Source organism: Drosophila obscura, unplaced genomic scaffold, assembly GCF_018151105.1.
Source record: "Drosophila obscura isolate BZ-5 IFL unplaced genomic scaffold, ASM1815110v1 contig_179, whole genome shotgun sequence".
Taxonomy (NCBI): domain Eukaryota; kingdom Metazoa; phylum Arthropoda; class Insecta; order Diptera; family Drosophilidae; genus Drosophila; species Drosophila obscura.
Genome location: NW_024542766.1, coordinates 4735067 through 4755149, shown reverse-complemented (window position 1 = coordinate 4755149; position 20083 = coordinate 4735067). Strand labels below are relative to the sequence as shown.

At 43.1% G+C, this 20083-nt stretch overlaps 1 protein-coding gene across 1 annotated transcript; it reads right to left on the bottom strand.

Annotated features, from left to right (window-relative positions):
- Positions 1-16926: 16926 nt before the first annotated feature.
- On the bottom strand, positions 16927-19322 carry LOC111082938 (prolyl endopeptidase). Its single transcript, XM_022379190.2, has one exon. It carries the CDS (start codon positions 19229-19231, stop codon positions 17030-17032), a length of 2202 nt encoding a protein of 733 aa, XP_022234882.1. The 5' UTR covers positions 19232-19322; the 3' UTR covers positions 16927-17029.
- Positions 19323-20083: the final 761 nt, after the last annotated feature.

Here is a 20083-nt window from a genome sequence, read left to right as displayed (position 1 = left end):
ACCGCACAAAAATTATCATTTTTGCATTTCAATGCTTTTTATTTCCCAGACGGTAAGCTGAAATCACAAAGTGTTTGGGCTTATCTTCTAGCTGTTTTAATTATCTTTTCAAAATAGCAAAGTTCTTAACAACCAGATGAAAGATACTAGATTTATGTGAAAAAAACAAGCGCTACCTATGAAAAAAGCTTAAAAAAAAATACCAGATTTCAAAAATTCTTCAAAAAAAAGTTCTGCCATAGAAAAAAAACCATAATTCTTTAAAAAATTTTAAATCCCCATATCTATCAGAAAAAGTCGGTTTGGATCCTTGAGGAAAAAAAAGTTCGATTTTGTCGAGTAGTGTAATCGTATAATATTTAATTAAAATTTTGTTATTTTTTTGTTTAATACATTTATCTATAGTATTTATCTTCTCGGTATTTTTTTTGAAATTTTTTTTCTTTTACTTTCAATAAATGCCTATTTCAATGATTCACAATTGTATGATGTTTTTCTGAAATCTTCGCTGATTTATCTGCTTATTAAAGTCATTTTTTCTGATATTTTATGTTTTTTGTTTTTATTATAGCTTTCTTATTTTTTTGATTTGTTCTGTTCATTTTTCGATAATATGGCGGGTGGAAGTGGCATTATTGCTTGGCCTAGCGACAGGAATGCAAGCGAGACCAACAATTCCAGTAGCAGCTGCATGTTCGGTCGATTGATAATAAATAAATTTTGTGGGAAGTGAAGATCTTAAAATACGATTTACATCCCTCACGGATCATTGGCTATGGATTAAACCGTGAGATTTATAATTGCTTCCGGGGAAAATAATGAACCATGGTATTAAAACACACGCAAAACGTGAGACCGTGAAAAAAAACTTCTTTAAACGTAACTTGGAGATGGCCTTTGATTGCTTCAAAACGTTCGAAATTTTTAATGTGGGTATTATTGTATTTTCTCGTACCATAAATAATTTTATGATATTTTGTATTTTTTTTTTTTTTTTGTGGAAACTTTTTTGTTTTTTATGATACTTTCTTAGTAATTTTCTGTTAGTTTATTTAATTATTTATTTATAAGATTAATTCTAGTAATTTCTTGTATATTCGGTGCATTTCTTACATTTTATGGTAGTCTTCTGTAATAATCTTCCATTTTATTTTATTGTTCCGATAATTTTAAAATTATGCTATAACTCAAACAACAATTTATCCAGCAAATTCACTTTTCGTTTGCTGATATTCTTGCTTGGCTTAGCAACAGGAATAACCGAGGAAGACCAACAACAGTACCACTTTCAGCTTTCTTTTGCGGGCAATAGATAAATGATAAATTCTTTGTACATCCCTCACGGATCATTGGTTATGGATTAAACTGTGATATTTCATTTTTCTGCCATTTTCTGATATATTTTATGGTAATTTTCTGCAATTTTGTGCTATTTTAGAGTATTTTCAATATCCCCATGGCCCACAGGGATGTCTTAAAATTGCGGCACGCATTGTTGCTGTTCGATGAGGAGATTTTGACGCTGACGATAAGTGCGTCCGCTGGCTGTCTTCTGTGTGTCGGGGCCACAGGGCGTATGGCGGGTCGAGGGTCGGTGCCGTGTCGGGATACCTTTTTGATTGATTGATGACGAATCGGGCGTCGTAATTCATGTTGAGAGGCAAACAATTTGCGTCCCAGCCAGCCGACAGTAACGTGGAGAAGCCATGGCAATGGGGGGATACATTCGCTTGTTGCTCCTTAAGGAAGGACTGTGGGAATATTTTCGAAAATGCCTATAAACAGACACACACATTGTTAGGGGTCTTTTGAGGCAGAGGTTTCCACAGCCAGTGAAAGAGGGAACAGAGCGTAGGGGCAGAGGCTTCCACAGACAGACAGACGAGACGAAGAGGCAGACAGAAGTGTGGGGACTAGGACAAGGCCGTGGTGGAATCAAGGAATTATATCGCAATAGTCTGCCGTGTGGCAAAGGCCACGCAAACGTCACTAGGTGGGGCAGGCAGGCAGGGAGGACACAGAGTAAAAAAGAAGGAAGAAGACCCAACAAAGGAGCATAGAAAAAGAAAAAGTTAAGGAAAAATTGTTTTTCCAGCAGTTTTTGGGAGTTGAATTTCCTACTTGGCGAGGCACAAAAACCTCCGAATAGCGATTTTTTTCACGTTTTAATGTTGCCCCTCAGACCAGCACACACACACACACACACACAGATACTTTTCGTTTGGTTTATGTGTGTGCGTGTGGGGTGGGGTGGGGGCTTTGGCAGGCAGCAGCCGAGCCGAGCAAGCAAGCGAGCGTCTGCCTGCCGTCTGCCTCAAATGCTGCCTTGCCTCAGCTTTTGGCTTTTCGCCTTGCCCCCCAGAGTTCAAGAGCGCCTCGCCATGCCATGCCACGCCACGCCAGTGCCCCCAAACCGAACTCTATACGACCCCCACGCCACGCCACCCACAAAACGCCATCGTGCCACACGTTCCATTCATCGAACCCAATGGCAACTTGTTGATTTTTCAGTATGAAATTCACATGCAAAAACCCAACCAATTTCGCCCTTCATTGGCGTTCGGTTCGGTTCGCTTTCCTTTTCTCTTCCTCTGTCTCTCTCTCTCCTTCGCTCTATCTGACTCTGTTTCGCTGTGTTTGTTTTGTGTGGCTTCCATTTCATTTTCCTTTTGTTCCTCCCCCCCTCATTCGTTTTTCCCCTCCCATTTTGCCGGAGAACTAGGCTGTGCTCCACGGAAATCAATAATCGATTTTGTTGTAATGGCTGTGGCTTTTTTTGGCCTTGCCTCTCTCCCTCACTCGCTCTCTTCTTTAAAGCAGCGTCGGAATTTCTTGTCGCTTTTATTCCGCTGGTTTATGGGTTTTTTTTTTTTTGTTAAAGAGTTTAAGCAAGAGTGTGCTTTTTTTTTTGTGTGCGAATTTCCTTGTGTTTAAGGATAATAAGATGGGGGAAAATGTTGTACGTATTTTTGTGTGTGTGTGGTTTTGCCATGTGGGGTTGGGGTTCTTTAATGTGTGAGAGCAGTCATAGCAGGCGAATTTCGAGTACTTTTTAGCGTCTTGGTGTAGCGATTAGGAGTACTTTGTGGTCACAATTTTATGTGCTACACAGTGAAAGATAATTTAAAGTGCGTGTAAATATAAAGAACAAATAGGTAAAGGCATTAAGAATCACTCCTGTCACGCGTCTTGCAGCAGAGGCACTCGGTTGGTTGGGCCAGGAGGTTACAAGTTTCGGGTAAGACTATTTTTTCTGCTAAAAGATCTACTAAAATTCCACCTGTAAGTGCCTCAAATATTCGCTTTAATATCACTGCCCAAACTCCTTTTAGCTCCCCTCAAAAAACACTCAAAGTACAAGCCATTCATTTAGCTACTAGTGCCCATTGTGCTCCATAATAGAGTCATGATTTCATTCCCATTTTGACAATCCAATTACACATTTAGCAACCTCGTGGCTGCCTGCTGCCGTGGCTGCACAAAGGTAAAGTGCAACTTGCAACAGCAGCCGTGGAAATGCGTGGGCCTCCGCCTCGTGATTACTGCTAACGATAGCACGTCTGTCTGTTGTGTGGCATGGGGCCCCCTGGGGTTAATTGTGTTTCGCTTCGATTCGATTGCAGCTCCTCGATTAAGCGATCAGCAAGCCGCTTGCCCCGCCATCCACGATCCACCACCAGCTCCAGCACAAATGTTGATGGACGCTTTTAAGGCATATTTAGATCAAGCGAAAAAAGCGAAAACCTTTTTTCGTGATTTATGGATTAATGGGGCATAAATCAGTGGAGCAGGAGGAGGGCAGTGGACAGCCACTGTAGCATAAAGTGGCGTCGCAGCCGTTTACACTTGGCAGCAAGTGTCAGGCGGCATTAGAAGATGTCGGTCGGTACTTCTCCTCCTCCTCCTCCTCCTCCTCCTGCGAAAGCCGAAATCGAAAGGTAACTCAAAACCCACTAAATCGTGATCCTCGCTCCGTTCGTTGCCCAAAAAAAAAAAAGATATATTCGGTAGCACATAAATTCCATGTCGCTAATCGGAAATTAATAAATGTCAGCCGCTGCACGGCGCGGTCTCCTTGCAGCTTCCGCGCTTCGCTTCGCTTTCGTTTGCCTTTCTTTATTATTTTCGCTTGGCCTTATTCTTTTTTTTTTTGGGGTTCTTTGGCTCCTTGGCTCTTTGATTGGGTGTCGTCTGCGTTCAGTTTGGCGTGAAATGTCCCAGAGAATTACTCGAGCCGTTGTCACAATTGATGAACGAGCAGCGCACAATAAATTTTGGCATGTGGTTGCGTGCTGTTTCGGTCGCTTCGGATCGAGTTTCAACGCCAAAGTTAGGGCTAAAAGTCTAAGAAGATCGAAGTAGAAATTTACAAAAAAAAAAAATGCAGAAGTTTTTTTTGGCTTGAAGCAAATTCTGCAAAAGACTTCAAAAGGTGCAAAGAATCTGCATTTGGCGTTGGGAATGAAATGGAAGGCTAGCTAAAATCGCAACTAAACACCGTTAACCGAGTGGCGCAGCCGCACGACACGTGGAATCTTTAAAGTGCAATTTAAATCATTGAAAAGTTTAGAAATCTTAGAACAAAAAAATGTCTACCCTAATTCCTGTTACTCCTGACCAAACTCTGTTCAATGTGACAGCAAACTTCAACAAGAGCTGCCACTGCAACAGCTCCATGCAACAGGCCCAACCAGGAACCCCACTCCCACCAGACGACATTAACCTCAATCTGCATGGCAACCAGGGAGTAAGAGGAGCAGGCTCTGGTCCCTGGCCCCTGTCCTGTGTCCTCGATTGTCCTGCATTGTTAATGTCTTCGTTTAGCATTTAATTTTGCTGTGGTCGTTGGCTGCTCGTCGTTTTTCCCAGGACCCAGTAGGAGACCCCTCCATTGCGTGCGTGGACCAACCACGTGACGAATTGGCTGGAATGCCAAGAGACGAGACGAAGGACTCTACGCACAGCACACCACACTGCTTCGATCCCATGGAGCCAGTAGGATCCCATGCACAACTCATAATTCATCCGGATAACAACACCGAACGATGCCAGCGACTCGATGGAGGAGGGTCCTGTCCTGTCCTGTTTTCTGTTTGCAGTTTGCAGTTTTACTGCTGGTGGGGGGGACTGGCAGGACTGTAAGGACTGAAGGGAACCGCCGTTGGTGACGTTTTGACACCATTTTCGGTGCGGCGATGATATGGCATTCATCTTGACAGGCATAACTGCCTCTGATGCCTGCCTGCCACTGCCACACCAGACGTATCTGTGTGTGTGTGTGTGCCCCATCAGCAGCATGATGATGAAGTCCAAATGTCCGTTCAACTGTGGACTGTGTGGAGAGAGTCCTATGTGTGTGCTGTGTGCTGTGTTCGTGATGCATTTACGTCACTTACTTGAATGTTGCAACGCATTTTCGGTCACCCAAAACACACACACACACAGACACTGGGCACAGAGGCAAGGACATGCAGAGAGAGAGAGACACTGGGAAACATGTTGCATCCAACGTTCTGTTCTGTTCTGTTCTGTCCTGCTGGTTTGCGAAAACCAAAAAATGTCCTTGACACTTAATTCACGCTGCATTAATGTGAACTGAAACTGAATGAAGTTGTTTGCCCAACGTCCTGTGCCACAGTGGCACAAAAGTAAGACTAAAATTGACATATCCATTTTTAACACAAAGAAATTTTATTTAAGAGAATTTTGGCACTGGAATTTGGAGAATTTTTGAAGGAAGTGCTTAAGCTGTAAATAGCATAAATATTTCCACATCAATTATATAATATTTTCATAGATTTAAGTCTCACCTTCACTTCAATTGAATGGGTCCATCTATGGTTTTAACGAGCTTTACCATTTTGGCTATATTGACACATGGCGATCCCTTCGTGGGCGCACGACGAAAGACGACAGTGCTGCGTACTATAACGACCCTGGAGCTGCCCATAACTATCACAAATATTTGTACAGAAAAACTACGAAAATTTTAGGGCAATTATATGAAACTTTTGTAGGTTAAACTTTTGGGAATTGAGTGGAAAAACAAAGGAATAAATGCTCTATAAATTATATTTCTAGGGTTACTATAAAATAAAAATCGCAATCCCAATCGCTTTCGCTTCACTGTTCTGTTGCTGTCAGTCGTGTTCCAAAAATAGTATACTGAAAAGTTTTTAACCTCGAAAACACTTTTCTACCCCAACAGCAAATGATCTGCACTCCGCCTAACCCCATGTTTTAACAACACTTATAGCCCCTGCCCACAGTTCCAGTTCCAGAGCTATGTATGTGTGTCCCGCCAGTGTCCTGCCTGCCATCAGCATCATCATCATTCTGACCAAAGTGAAATGCAGCAGGCAACACATTGCATTCCCATACCCTCGCCCCAATGCCCATTCCCATTCCCATTCCTGTGGACATACCGAAAAATGCTCGTAAATTACTCGACAATGTGGAATGGAGATGGTGATTGGTGATGAAGGGACGCTCAGTAGCAGGAGCAGCAGAAAGGCAGGCAGCAGCAGAAAGGCAGAAGGACACTGCTGCAAATATACACATCAACAGCAACAGCAGCAACAACCAGCAACAGCAACAACCAGCAGCAGCAACAACAATCAGCAGGCAGTGGCAACAACGGAGAGGCAACAACTAGAACAACACTCATCTCATCGCTCATGTTGGTGATGATGCATTTTGCGGTCTGTCACACAAAATGCAATTTGACGGAGCTGTGTGCAAAAACTGTTTTTCAAGCTATCAACCAATTTGGCCACGGCTGCACGCCAGGCCACTGCCATGGCCACTGCCACTGCCACTCCTCCTTCTAAACCCTCTCTTTTCGTGGCCCTGTCCAGAGCAGTCTCCGACTGCCATATCACTGACTAAAGGGGGGGGACGACGCAGCACACGCATCGTAGGTGAGGTCCTGTTTGCCGCTGGCTGCTGCCCACTGGCCTGCTGTCGCTGCACGCACCCACTAAACAGTTTTTGGGGGGCGCTACTCTTTCATATAGAGAGTACGAGGGACTTTAGAAGCAGTTTGCTTAGTTTTTTTTGTTTAGATATATTTCGTTGTAATTTTTAATGGGGAATTGGGGAATGATAGCTAGGAAATTAAACCTAGGGAAGGTCTGACAGATCAGTCTTTCGAAGCTCTTGATATATAGAGCATCCTTTGACTGTTATATATTTAAATATAAGTCAAAGGAAATATCGATTCATGTTGATATTTCGTTTGTGGATTTATATAGCCATCTTTTGATCACTTATCCCTTTTAAAAAGGACCTCGAAAACGATCGTGTGTTCTCTCTTCCGAGCTAGATAGCTAACTATTGAAATATAAATTGCACATGCACTTTAAAGATCTGTTATTGTTATATATATTTCACTAAATGATTATTTTACCGATCAGTTGTGCCAATAAAAAACTATGAAAATTATGGTTTATTTTTGTATAATTTTCAGTTAAGTTAAGGAAAAAGATTGCCTAGATTTCCTGCTATTTTTTGAATGGAAATAGTCCGCATAATCCACAGGCAGATTGACCTTTCGTGGGGCTACATATGATAGATCAGATCTGATCAGATATATAAGCAGTCGATTCAGCTAATGCTGTAAAGGAATGCTGCACTATCTCCCAGGTATCCAATCAATTTTTGTTTATTTTCTTTAGTAGAAAGGCTTCAAATATGTTGCTATGAATTCTCTGCAGGATTAGCAACACTCCACTGAGATTTTTAATATTTTAAAAATTATTTTTTATTCTAATATTACCCTTTGCGCTGTTTATTATAGAGCATTGCCCATTCGACTTGTTTGCATGATTACAGCATTATCTTGTTGCATTTTTGTGTGTTATATCAGGGATAAGGCCTGCCTCAGCCTCAGCCTCTGCCTCATCCGTTTGTTGTTGTTCCTTTATGTGTGTTTTTAGTATTTTTTTTCTGTTGGTTTTTCGTGTGTATGTGTGTCTTGGTCTAATATTTTGCCTGTGTGTGTGTGTGTGTGTCGGCCAGGATGATGTCCTGGTTGTGCGAGTGTCCTGTGCGAGAGAGAGAGGGCGGGGGTCGAGGGGCTGTGTGTGTTTATGTTGGCGGATTCATGTCGTCACTGCGTGAAATGTGTGTGGCAGAATGAAGGGACAGGCAGAGCAGAGCAGAGCAGAGCTGGCCACAGCCAGAGCCCCCTCGCATCGTGTGTTGCAAGGCTAGTTTTGAAATTTATGTAGCGCTGGTGAGTCGAGGGTTTTATTTTTCCCTTTTTGCTGGCTGGCAGGCAGGCAGGCAGGCAGCCATCATGACCATTAACTGCCATTGTCCACAGTCCACAGTCCACAGTCCAGTGTCCACATGTCACAGACCAGGCACTCTCCACTTGGATGGCGGCTCCACGGACTACTCGGACTGCTGCTTTCTGGTAGTTGATGGTCGTAAATGTCAGATGCGCGTGTTCCCTTTGGACACTAAATGTCTTCCAGCTGCAATTATCTGTGGGGGCCTCCCTCCCTCTCTCTCTATTCTATTCTATTCTATTCTAGCCCATTTTATTTTTCTAGCTGGCGCATCAATTGCTCATAAATCATGAATCATTTATTTGCAATTATATGGATATCCGTATTTATAATACCTGCTGCAGTTAATACTCAGCCACATCACTCAAGGATTATGCTTTTAGCTGACTCAGAGGCCCCCCAGCCCCAGCCCCAGACCCAGCGTCCACTTTCCTGCTTCGTGTCTCATCAATTTATTGCCGATCATCATGCAACGCGTCTCAAGAGTATAAATACTGGGGGTTAAGCGAGAGATATGTGTATGGGTATATGGGAAACAAATCATCTTGTGTCATAATATTGACAAACACCTGATACACTACCCCGACAAAAAGCGTCAAGGGAGATTTCTTGTATGGAGATTTGCTTAGATTCTTTCATTCCTTTGATTTGTAGAGAACAACAAAGCTTCAGATTTTCCACACATGTGCACTGCCACATTCTCGTACACGTTCACACATGAAATGATGAATATTTCATGTTGCATAAATTGCACCCCAAAAGGAATAACCATTGAGAGGAAAACTATTGTGCTTTTTCGTAGAACAAAAATAAAGGTTTATCTTTTTTAAAGAAAGAGAAATGAAAAATGTAAAATTGGGCATATGAGTGAGGAATATACTGGAGTGCAATGATTAGACTTTTATTCGTAAAGTTTTGTGGTAAGAAATGTCATTGTAATTTTGGATTAGGAGAACTTAGGAAACTCCTTGAATATATGTAAAACTTTGATTAAAAAGAGGCAAAGAAAATACTGCCGTGTGTGGTTTGGTTATGGGAGTCACGCGTCATGCAGCAACGCACTTCAGATTGAGGAATTTATTCAAATTAGTGAAGCATTTATTGAAAAGAGGATAATCCATATGATGGAATCAGGAATTAACATGCAGCGTCATGCAGCACCGCTCATCGGTCGGTTATTTTTCTTGTACATTTTCTGGTGTTATTTGGTTATTTGTTCAATCTTGTTTTAAATATTTCCTTTTTTATTTTTAGGTTTTTTTTCATGTATTGGTTTATTAATGTTTTTCGTGGATTTTGCATTTATTTTCTTTTATTTTTATTTGAGTTATAGTATTTTATGGTATTTTATACCATATAATAATATATAATAATAATACATTATTTTTCTGATATTTTTTCCAGCATTTTTCTGATATTTCTCTAGTATTTTCTGATATTTTTCTGGTATCTCATTATCATTTTCCGAATTTTTCTTGTATTATTCTTATTATTATTTGTTTTGTGGTTGGTAAAACTGCATTACCAATATTTCCCATAATTCCCATAGCCATAAGAACAAGGCAAGGCACACCGCTGTTCCACACAAACAATCGACTCCACTTCGACTGTTTGCCATAGACAGGTGCAAAAAAACATTAACTTTCTTTCATTTACAAGCCATCATCAGAATAGTGAAAATTGAATTTGATTTGTTAAACAATTTGTTTGCAACTCGCAGTGTCCAGAGTCCACAGAGAGAGTCCAACATGTAGCAGCAGCAGCAGCAGCAGCATCTTGATTCTCTTTATTAAGCCGACTGTCCCGAACAGACATTGGCAGACCCAACAGCCCAGTGTATCATTTGAGCCAAAGCTTCGCACAAATTACTTTGGAGTATTTGGCTGATGATTTTCTGTATAGGAAAAGTGGGCGGGGAAGAAGCAGAGAGGGCTCTCTCTCTCTCTCACTCGTAATACCAGAAATGTTTTGGGGTTTTTTTTTCCATTTGTGGGGGCAAGGGGGGTAAATTATCCAATTTTGTTCACTTGATTGACTGCACTTTTGATGCCCGCTGCCAGTGCCACACAAAACCTCAATGCAGATGCCGCTGCTGCTCCTGCTGCAGAATATAGTACATACCCTGCCACCCAGTCCCTGTCCTCTTTTCCGTGTGCCACACAGTATACTTTGGTTTGGTTACATGCAGCAGCAGCAGAAGCAGCAGCACCTCGTCGTCCAGTCCAGCCAGCCAGCCAGCCAGCCAGCAAGCCAGCGTTCGGAAGAGTCTCGTCCCTTAATGGACTTTCGCAATCAGCTGTCAATGCCTCGCCCTGAGTCGCCATCGCCATCGCCCGTCGGTTATTTATTTTTGCCTCAGTGCCAAGTGTCACCGACTTTGCAGCGATTCCATCAATCAATCGCTTCGAATTATAAATAACCAAAAACCTCCATCGGGGCCGACCGATTGCCAGATTGTACGACTCACTGCCTGACTGACTGACTGAGTGACTGACTGAGTGAGTGAGTGACCTGGGGCGTGCCTGTCCTGGCGGCAGCGGCAGCGGCAAGATGTTGACGATTTTTGAAAAATTGCCAATCAAAGGAAAAACCGCAAAAGAATTTCAAGTCACGTTGCACACAGTTGACATTCTCCTCGCCACTTCTCCACCCGGCAGCGGCCATGTGCCAAAAACAAAAGAAAATTGTTCATCCGATTTTTCACCATTTCCATTCGCTTGCATTGTTCGCTGACGAATTACTAGAGACACTTCCACACACAGTCCACGCTGCCACAGTCGTCGATATGGTGTCAATCTGGCAAATTGTTTTTCGGCACTGTTTATATTTAATTGCTGACAATTGTTCCCTTTTGTGTAGATCATTCGTTCTGTAAATGTGCCAATTCTTCGAGCATTAAAAACTATTTGTTTAGGTCGCATAGTATGCACGTAGTTATTTATCTTTGTTAGATATGCCACTGGGGGAGGCGGAGTGTTTGTCTTTTGCAGGCTGATATATAGGTCAGGGTAAGGATTTTTGAGAGAGGGGTTGATGAGTGCTAAGGGATAGTTTTTGTGCTGGAAATAGATAGATAATTTTATTTTAGAGTTTTATCCATAAGAACTAAGCCCAAATCGATGCAAAAGGTTTGGAGAGACTGAAATAATTTATAGAAAATGATTTAGCATAAGATTTTTCCCAGCAGTTGGCTTCTTTATCTAATAAAACCTTCGACCGTGGGGTTCTGCTGCATTACGCCTATAATTTTTGAGTTCAAGAAATTAAAGAAATAATTGAAATAATAATTGAATGCATAGGATATATATATATAGATAGATAGATCTGCCCTAAAAAATATCTAAAATCTTTTCAGCTCTAAAGACAATCCCTCTTTTGGGCTTTCACTTCTCTCAATCTTGAGGAGGGGAATGACTGCTTATCGCTGGTGTTGCTCTCTCTCAAGTGCAGCGAATCAATCAAACTCGAAGCCAACGGATGGGATTGCCAACAAGCCTGATGAGTGTGTGGAGTGGGCCCCTGCCCACTCCAGAGTATCGCATGTCTAATGATGAGAAAACAATAAAAACAAAACAAAAAAACGGGCATAAAAACGTAGCTTGAAGATATCATTGGAGGAGCATTGGCACTTGCTTGCGTTTATCATTTACATGAAAATTGTGTTACACAGCAAAACGGATTTTTAAGTGTCTCCTCCTCTTCGGGGGTAATGTCAATATCATCATTCAACTTGAAAAGGCACAACAGCTTTGAATTGATTTCGAATATCGAATTCCATCGAACTGTGCCGGATTTCAGCTACACGGATTGACAGACAGACAGACAGACGGACAGACAGACAGACAGACATCAGGCCAGAGCAGAGTTAAATCTGCGGGCAAACAACAATCGAATGCATTCGCACTCGAGTTGCTGGGGGATTCAAGATTGGTGATCGAGTTGTGGTAGATCTGTTCAGGCCCTCTCGATTCGATGCCATCAATGTCATTATCAATATCAACAACATGATTGGACACAAAAAAAAAAAACGCAGCGAAACGCAATCGAAGCTCTCGATCTGGTATATGGATCTGCCTCTCTCTCGCTCTCTTGCGCTCCCTACGATCGATGATGATCGTGTAAACACAGACGCACTAACTGCACTCAATCAAAAATTTGATTATTTTGATATGAACGATGCTTCAGAGGCACCACTGCTGCATGCTACATGCTGCATGCTGCACTCCCCCATTGATAAACACACAGAGACGCACCAGAACCAGGCACCAGGCACCAGAACTGTGGCCCCGAAGTACTTTAGGGCCTATAACAACACAAAATGGACCTAGAAGCACACAGCAAACATTGCAGCTGCTGCCCCCCAGTCCGTCCCGTGTTCCATCTCCATCTGCATCTCAATCTTTTGCTTGTCAGCGTATCCCATATCGATGATATTCGTGGAAATTCCACTTGAACGCGCTCAATTGTAAGAGAATACGAATTTAATTGCAGAACACAAACATCGTAACGCATCCAAAGAGCAGAAGAGAAACAATCCAGACCCAGAGAATGTGTAAGAAAATATTGAAAAATTATGTGGTAAAGTGTGAAAGATCATCGCTGTGGTTATAGATCGTTGCGGGGAGTGTATTGTAGGCGTTATAAGGTGAAAATTGGAAGTAATCAGAAGAGGTAATAAAGATCGAGGGAGTATGCTGCATAAGTGTATGAAAATTGTCTTTAAAAAGAGTTTATTGGGATGACAAAAAGATAAAGAGAGCTGATAATGGTAACTTTTCTATTGTATGATGGATTAATAGTAAACTACAAATTAATTAAACTACTAGAACACTCTTATTGCTGCTTGCTCGAGTCTTAGGTCATGCAGCAGCGCTCGTCGGTTGCTTAAGCGGGAGAAAAAGAAATCTATGAACAGAAAAAGTGGACTAGAGCTGCTTATGGAACCATTTTCTTATATATACTGTAGAAATATTAAGACCCAGATCATGATATGCACTAGAATTCTCTCTTCTGCTGATCTTTTTCATGCTTCATGCAGCAGCGCCCATCGGTTCATTGAGTGGAAGCTAAATTAAAAATTAGAGAGTTGAATAGAGTTGATTATGGGTGGTTTTATGGCAAATATTAAATAAATATTACGATCCCAATCATTAGATCTACCTAATTTCCATGCCTTTTGGTTACTTTTTCCACGCGTCATGGAACAGCGCACGTCGGTTGTTTAAGTGGCAGCTAGTAGGCCACTTCTGATACCTTTAACCCAATTAAACACAACATAAAGAATAATTTTCCCATAGAAAATATATTTTCTATAGTTTTACTTCCTTTAATGAACCCAAAATCTTATCTAGACCAATTCTTTGTCACTTTGTCATCACAAAAAAAAACTTACATTTCACTTGGACAAACACAACAGAAAAAGAGATCACCAGAGTGTTGGGGAAAAGGCTCATTAACCTTTATTTGTGTGTACTCCAAAAAGTTCGTGCACTCCAATTCCCCCCCACAAACTGGAGAGAAAAGAAACCAATGAATATTATAAATAAAATAACCCAAAGCCCAAAACCTTCTCAAGTGTTTTTTTTTTGGGGGGAGATGGAGCGGAGATCAACAATGTATCTATCGATCCGTTCGTCTGTCGATGATCTGTCATATGTGTGCGCCATTGTGTGATGGAGTTTTGAACTGGTTATTTTTTTCTTTCTGTTTTTCGTACAGAGAGCCACTCATGGCATATTTGAGTCCAGAGTCTCGGGTTACTTGACATGTTTGATTTGTGGCTTTGATTGATTGATTGCTGGCCGACTTCAAGTAATGATTTTACGATTTTTGCAGGCACAGGCACAGAGAGAATTTCTTGGATTGGTTCCCACAAATAATGACATGGCGAAAACGCAAACGAAAACGAGAAAGAGGCACCTTGATTGACAACTCTGATTGAAGGAGTAAGCGGCAGAGTGTGCGTGACTGTAAGTTAACCCAAAAATATATTTTATTTTATTTGTATTTGTATTTTATTTTATTTCTGGATGCAAAGACTAATCAACAATGCATCGATATGGGCCAGAAATGGCAGAGACAGGCTTCAGGTTTTCTGTTGCTGTTTCTGTTACTGTTTCTGTTCCTGTGAAATGCCATCACCCCATTTATTTTTGCATCCCCGATATCTGTTTTTAAAAATAAGCCACGCAAATAATATAAGCCCATGGCAGCCCAGACCCTGTCTGTGTGCTATATCTTTAGCATCAGCGGCCATAAATAAAACCCAAGCAAAGACAGTAGAATGTTTCAGACGCATGAAGGGGCCCGCCCGCCCTACTCCTCCTCCTCCTCCTTGTCTTCTTGGAGTGGTTCGATACTCGGGTCTCTGCTTGACATACGAGTAAGTAAAGTAGGCACAAAAGAACCCATACCCATACCCATACATCCCATGCCCCTTTTGGGTCACGTGCAATCTGCAGTCTGGCTGGAATATTGGCCTGTATCGATTGGAGCGCATATTTTTGTGTACACCAAACTTAAATTTTCTACTAAAAATACTAACACTTTAAAAATGAATTTCGTAACTGCTGCAAATCCTCGAAAAACTCCCAAAAACTCTCAGCAAAAGCTGCCCTTAACAATGCTGCAATGCTGCAATGCTGCAAGTGCCCCTTGCGTGCATGTCTTTTACTCTCCATATCAGTCAAGTGGGATCTCTGCCATCGAACAAGGCCGAAAGTGAGAAGCGAAGAGAGAAAGAGATTTTAATTACATCTCTACGAGCGATGCCCGATGTCTGGGGCTGTGGCTGTGGCTGTGACTCTGGCAGTGGCAGTGGCAGTGGCTGGTTGGGCTGTTTGGGCTCTTTGAGGCTGTTGCTGTGGCAATTATTTACATTAACACGATCACAACTCAGAGACACTGCACATGCATCATCGTGTTGCGATGTCGATCGAGATCTCTCTCAAAGAGTAGTGGAAGGCACCAAACCCAGAGACAGAGACGGCGACGGAGACACAGACGGAGACGGAGACCCAGACAACAGTCGTCGTCGTTTGCCTGTCGCTGTCGTCGATGTCTGTGGTGCCTGCCTGCCATGTATGCATATTAATTTATTGGAATCATGTTAGTGAGTCGATATTGATACAAATCCATTTTCGATCGCGTTGCCTCGATACCAAAAAGCAACCGAGAACGATCTGCCCCAGACAGCAGCAGCCACCAGAAGGAGGGGAGGGTGAGAGTGGAGCGGTTTTGCACACATGCTGGGACACTGCCTGCAGTTGGCAGCAAACATTACACAACAGAAGATCAGCAGCCAGAAGCCAGCTACCTACCAAAAGTGCTCTGTGGGCAGTGGGCTACAGGTCTACAGTTCTACAGTTCTACAGGTCTGCCTCACGGCCTGACTGCTGCCAGCCTTGCAGCCAGCTTCTGTCTCTCGGTTCCAAAGGTCTGTCTCTGTCTCGCGATACTTACTCCCCCTGCCAGCCCGCACATTGCATGATCAGCGACCGTATTGAGCGTTAATCGTTCGACTATCATGCGATTATATGTGGGGTTGGGTTTGGTTGGGTTAGGTTGGTAGGGGGTTGGGTTGGTTTGGGTTTACTAAGCAGGCTAGCAGCCATCGCCGCCATGACAGCTTCTTCGATGTTTTGGTTGCCTTCTTCTTTTTTGCTTCTTTCTAATTAAATTTCAATTGATTAAACATTTGATTTACGGCTGCGAGTGAGGCAGCCTCAAAGAGGTAGCTTTTTGACTGATCAAAGTGGGGAAAGAGTTTCTGATCAACGCAGGATTGTCTAGGTATGGGTTCTGATGGGTGTGTAGGATCTGGATAAGAAGAAGCACCTGAAGACGAGTCTCTGAAGACTCAAAAGAGGAAGTCCAAGAAAATATAGCTTCTCAATGATCAACTAAGGGAAGTCGTTAGGATCCTCTTGATCGGGGATAAAAGCTATTGTTTCTGAAAGATTGAGACGCGAAAAAAGCGTGATGAGGTAGCTGTATAAGTGATCGACGCAGGGAAATTCGCTGAGTGTCACTTTAAAGATCCAAAAGTAGAAAGAGGATCTTTTAAAGAACTTTAAGTGGTGAAATCTGACTGATAAACATGTGGAAAGAATCTCTGATCAGCGCAGAAGCGTCTTGATTGTGCATTAATGATCATTTTGGAATGATTTACATTGCAGAAGTCTCTCTGAAGATCAATTGATCAGCTTTACTGGCTGAAAAACGAAGGTAAAGACACCTAAAAATCCAAAAGAGATAGTTTTTGTATGATCCACAAAGAGGCAGTCTCTCTGAATATTCAGAAAAGGTTTGCTGCTCATAAAAAGTAGAATCTGAATGATCCACGTAGGAAAACCGATGGAAAACCTTCTCTGATGGATATTTTCTGAGCTTGCTTCTGGCTGATCAAAGCGTAGAAGTCTTTCTTAAAGATCATGAAGAGCTCCTTCCACTCTGATTAATGCTGGATTATCTTCCTATGGAATAAAGGAGGCTGTTTTTCATTCCAAATAAAAAAAAAAACAACTCTTTCAATAAATCTGCATGAATATTTAATTTGTATTCATAATTTTAAGTTTTATTATTTTATTTTTAAGCTCATTTTCGTCAACATTGATTGATTTTCTTAGTTTAGGGCTGCTGCTGGTAACTGCTGCTGTCTGTATTGTCTGTATCTCAAGGTATCTCTGGTCTGTATCTGTGTGTCTATGCTATGGCTGCTACTGTGTGAATTCTGCTCAAAGATTGACCGTATCCATGGTCAAACTCTTCAAGTAAAAGGACAGTATGTCGGTGGCCTCCTTGATGCGCATTGCTGTGGGCTTGCCCGCACCATGTCCCGCCTTGGTGTAGACCCGCAAGAGTATCGGATTATGCTGGAACTCCGATTGACGTACAGCCTCCTGGAGGGCAGCAGCAAACTTCAGCGAATGCAACGGACTGACACGATCATCGTGATCGGCAGTGAGAATCAATGTGGCGGGATACTCCTTCGATGTGTCCTGCGGCGTGTGCACATTGTGCAACGGCGAGTAGCCGTGCAAATTCACAAAGTGCTCCTTGTCATCGGGATTGCCATAGTCGGAGCACCAGGCATGGCCAATGGTGAACTTGTGGAAGCGCAGCATGTCCAGGACACCCACCTGGGCGACAGCAGCGCCAAACAGATCCGGACGCTGATTGATGCATGCCCCAACGAGCAGGCCCCCGTTCGAGGCACCCTGGATGGCCAGACGATCCTTGGTGGTGTATTTGTTGCACGTCAAGTATTCGGCTGCCGCTTGGAAATCATCAAAGACATTCTGTTTGTTTAGCAGCCGGCCGGCGTTGTGCCACTTGATGCCATATTCGCCGCCGCCGCGTAGATTCGGATATGCCACAACCCCATCGAAGGCGTCCATGAACGTGAGCGCTGTGATGCCAAACGAAGGCATCAAGCTGTGATTGAAGCCCCCATAGCCATAGAGCAGACAAGGACGCGGCTCAATGGTGTCGCGCTTCTTGCGGATAATGAACATGGGAATATCAGTGTCGTCCTTGCTCTTGTAGAACACCTGCTCCACGGCATACGCGTCCCGCGAGAATCCATCCAAATTCAGTTTAATTTCACGATGAACTTTCGGCTTCTCCTCGGGCTTGGCAAAGTCATACTGATAGATGATGCCCGGTGTGAGAAACGACGAAAAACTGTAGAAAATCTCAGAGTATTTCTTTTCGCCGGAAACCCCCGCCAGTGTACCAATATCCAGATCAAATTGTTGCAACATTTTGCCCGTTGCCAGCTCGTAGGCGTACAGGACATTCTTTACGTCGCGTATGTAGCAAATCACCAGCTTATTCTGATGGGCGCACAAGGCCCACTCAATGACATCCTTCGCGTGCTCGGGTATGACCGTTTTCCAGTGCTCTTCCGCAGGATTTTCCACATCAATCATCACCAAACGATAATTGGGCGCATTCTTGTTGGTTTTGAAGTACAACTGAGTGCCCTCGTTGGTGACAAATTCATAATCCGCTTCGAATTTATCCACAATCGGATGGACTTCCAGTGGGCCACAGATCTCCTCATCCGGCTTGATATGCGCATAGTAGAGCAGATTATCGCGCACTGTATAGCTGACGTATAAAATCAGATAATTGCCGCAATCGGAGACCTCGCTGATGGTGCGCCACGATGGCTGCTCGGGAAACTCCACCACCATTGTGTCTTTGTCCTGCGATTCACCCACGCGATGATAGTATAGCTTCTGATGCTCATTCTGTTTCGTCTCCGAGCCATCGGTCTTGCCATCCTGGCACGGATAGCGGCCGTAGAAGAAGCCCTTGTTGTCCTTTGTCCAAGCAATCGATGTGAACTTGACCTTCTCGAGCACCTCGTCAAAGTCCTTGCAGTCCTTGGCCGCGCGTATGCGTATCTTCTCCCAATCGGAACCACTTTCGCTCAGGCCATAGGCCATATAGGCCCCATCATCGGAGAACGAGGCCTGGCTCATGGCAGTGGTGCCATCGGTGGACAGTTCATTCGGGTCAATGAACACGCGACCCTCCTCCTGCAGGGACGCCTGCTGCATGAGCACATGTTGGTTCTGCAGTCCCGTGTTCTTGTAGTAATAATAAAAGCTGCCATTCTTCATGGGTGTGCCATATTTCGGATAGTTCCAGAGCTTTGTTAGCTTCGTATTAATCTTCTGCCACTCGTCGCACTGCTCCAGAAACGGCTGACTAATGCCGTTCTGGGCATCGATGAAACGTTGCGTCTCCTGTGCCTCGGGATCCTCCAGCCAACGATAGACATCCGTCACGCTGGTCTCATGAATGGTTTCGCTCACGGACTCATCCTTACGGGCCACCGGGTATGTCACCTTGAGTTTCGTTTCCTTCACCAGCGAGGAGGACTTGAGGTTCGTGGGCAGATTCACCGACACGCGCGACTGCGACATGATTGAGATTATTTGTTGTGTTTGAAACTTTCCCAAAAGTAAATTATTTTTTGTAACAATTTTTGTTAGAAATTTTTGTTGTAAAAATGATCCAAATAGAATTTTGTACATTTATTTTTGCTGGCGGAGCATAAATTTGTATTTATTTTCGGATACGACTCTGCCGGAGCTTGAAGGCAAACTGAGAGTTCTATTGCATTTTGGATAGATATTTATAGGTGCTCTACGTTTTCCAGGTTTTTACAGGCTATAGAAATGTTTGAAATGTGCGTCTCTATAGCCTGGAATTTTTGGTCTCGTTGGCTTACACTTTTTTTGTAGCACATTCATCATGCCACATTTTGTTGGGGACCAACTTTCATTTGAGGTTTTCTTTTCTCTCTGGCGACTTTAATCAGGCGCCATGTCGCACTAATTGCAGCAATTAATTGTACGAAAAAAGAAGACGTGATGAGTAAAAGTTTCAGAGCTGCCAATCGATGGAAAGACTGGGATAAGGTAGTGCTGCCAATCGGTGCAAGGCGTGGGAGGTAGTGCTGCTAATCGTTGGAAAGAGTGTGAGATAGTGCTGCCATTTTATAGACAGAGTGAGAGATAGTGCTGGCAATCGATGGAAAGACTGGGATAAGGATGGAAAGAGTGGGAGGTAATGCTTGCAATCGGTGGAAGACGTGGTAGGTAGTGCTGCCAATCGATGGAGAGAGTGGGAGATAGTGCTGCCAATTTATGGAAAGAGTGCTGCCAAACGGTGGAAGGCGTTGGCGGTAGTGCTGCCAATCGATCAAAGGTCTGTGCAAAATGGAATGTCTGGGCGGTAAAGCCTCCACTTGATGGAAAGTCTTCTCCCAAAAG

What these genes read in the sequence shown, in the direction of transcription:
- LOC111082938 (XM_022379190.2), bottom strand. Translation starts at nt 19,231, where the DNA reads ATGTCGCAGTCGCGCGTGTCGGTGAATCTGCCCACGAACCTCAAGTCC.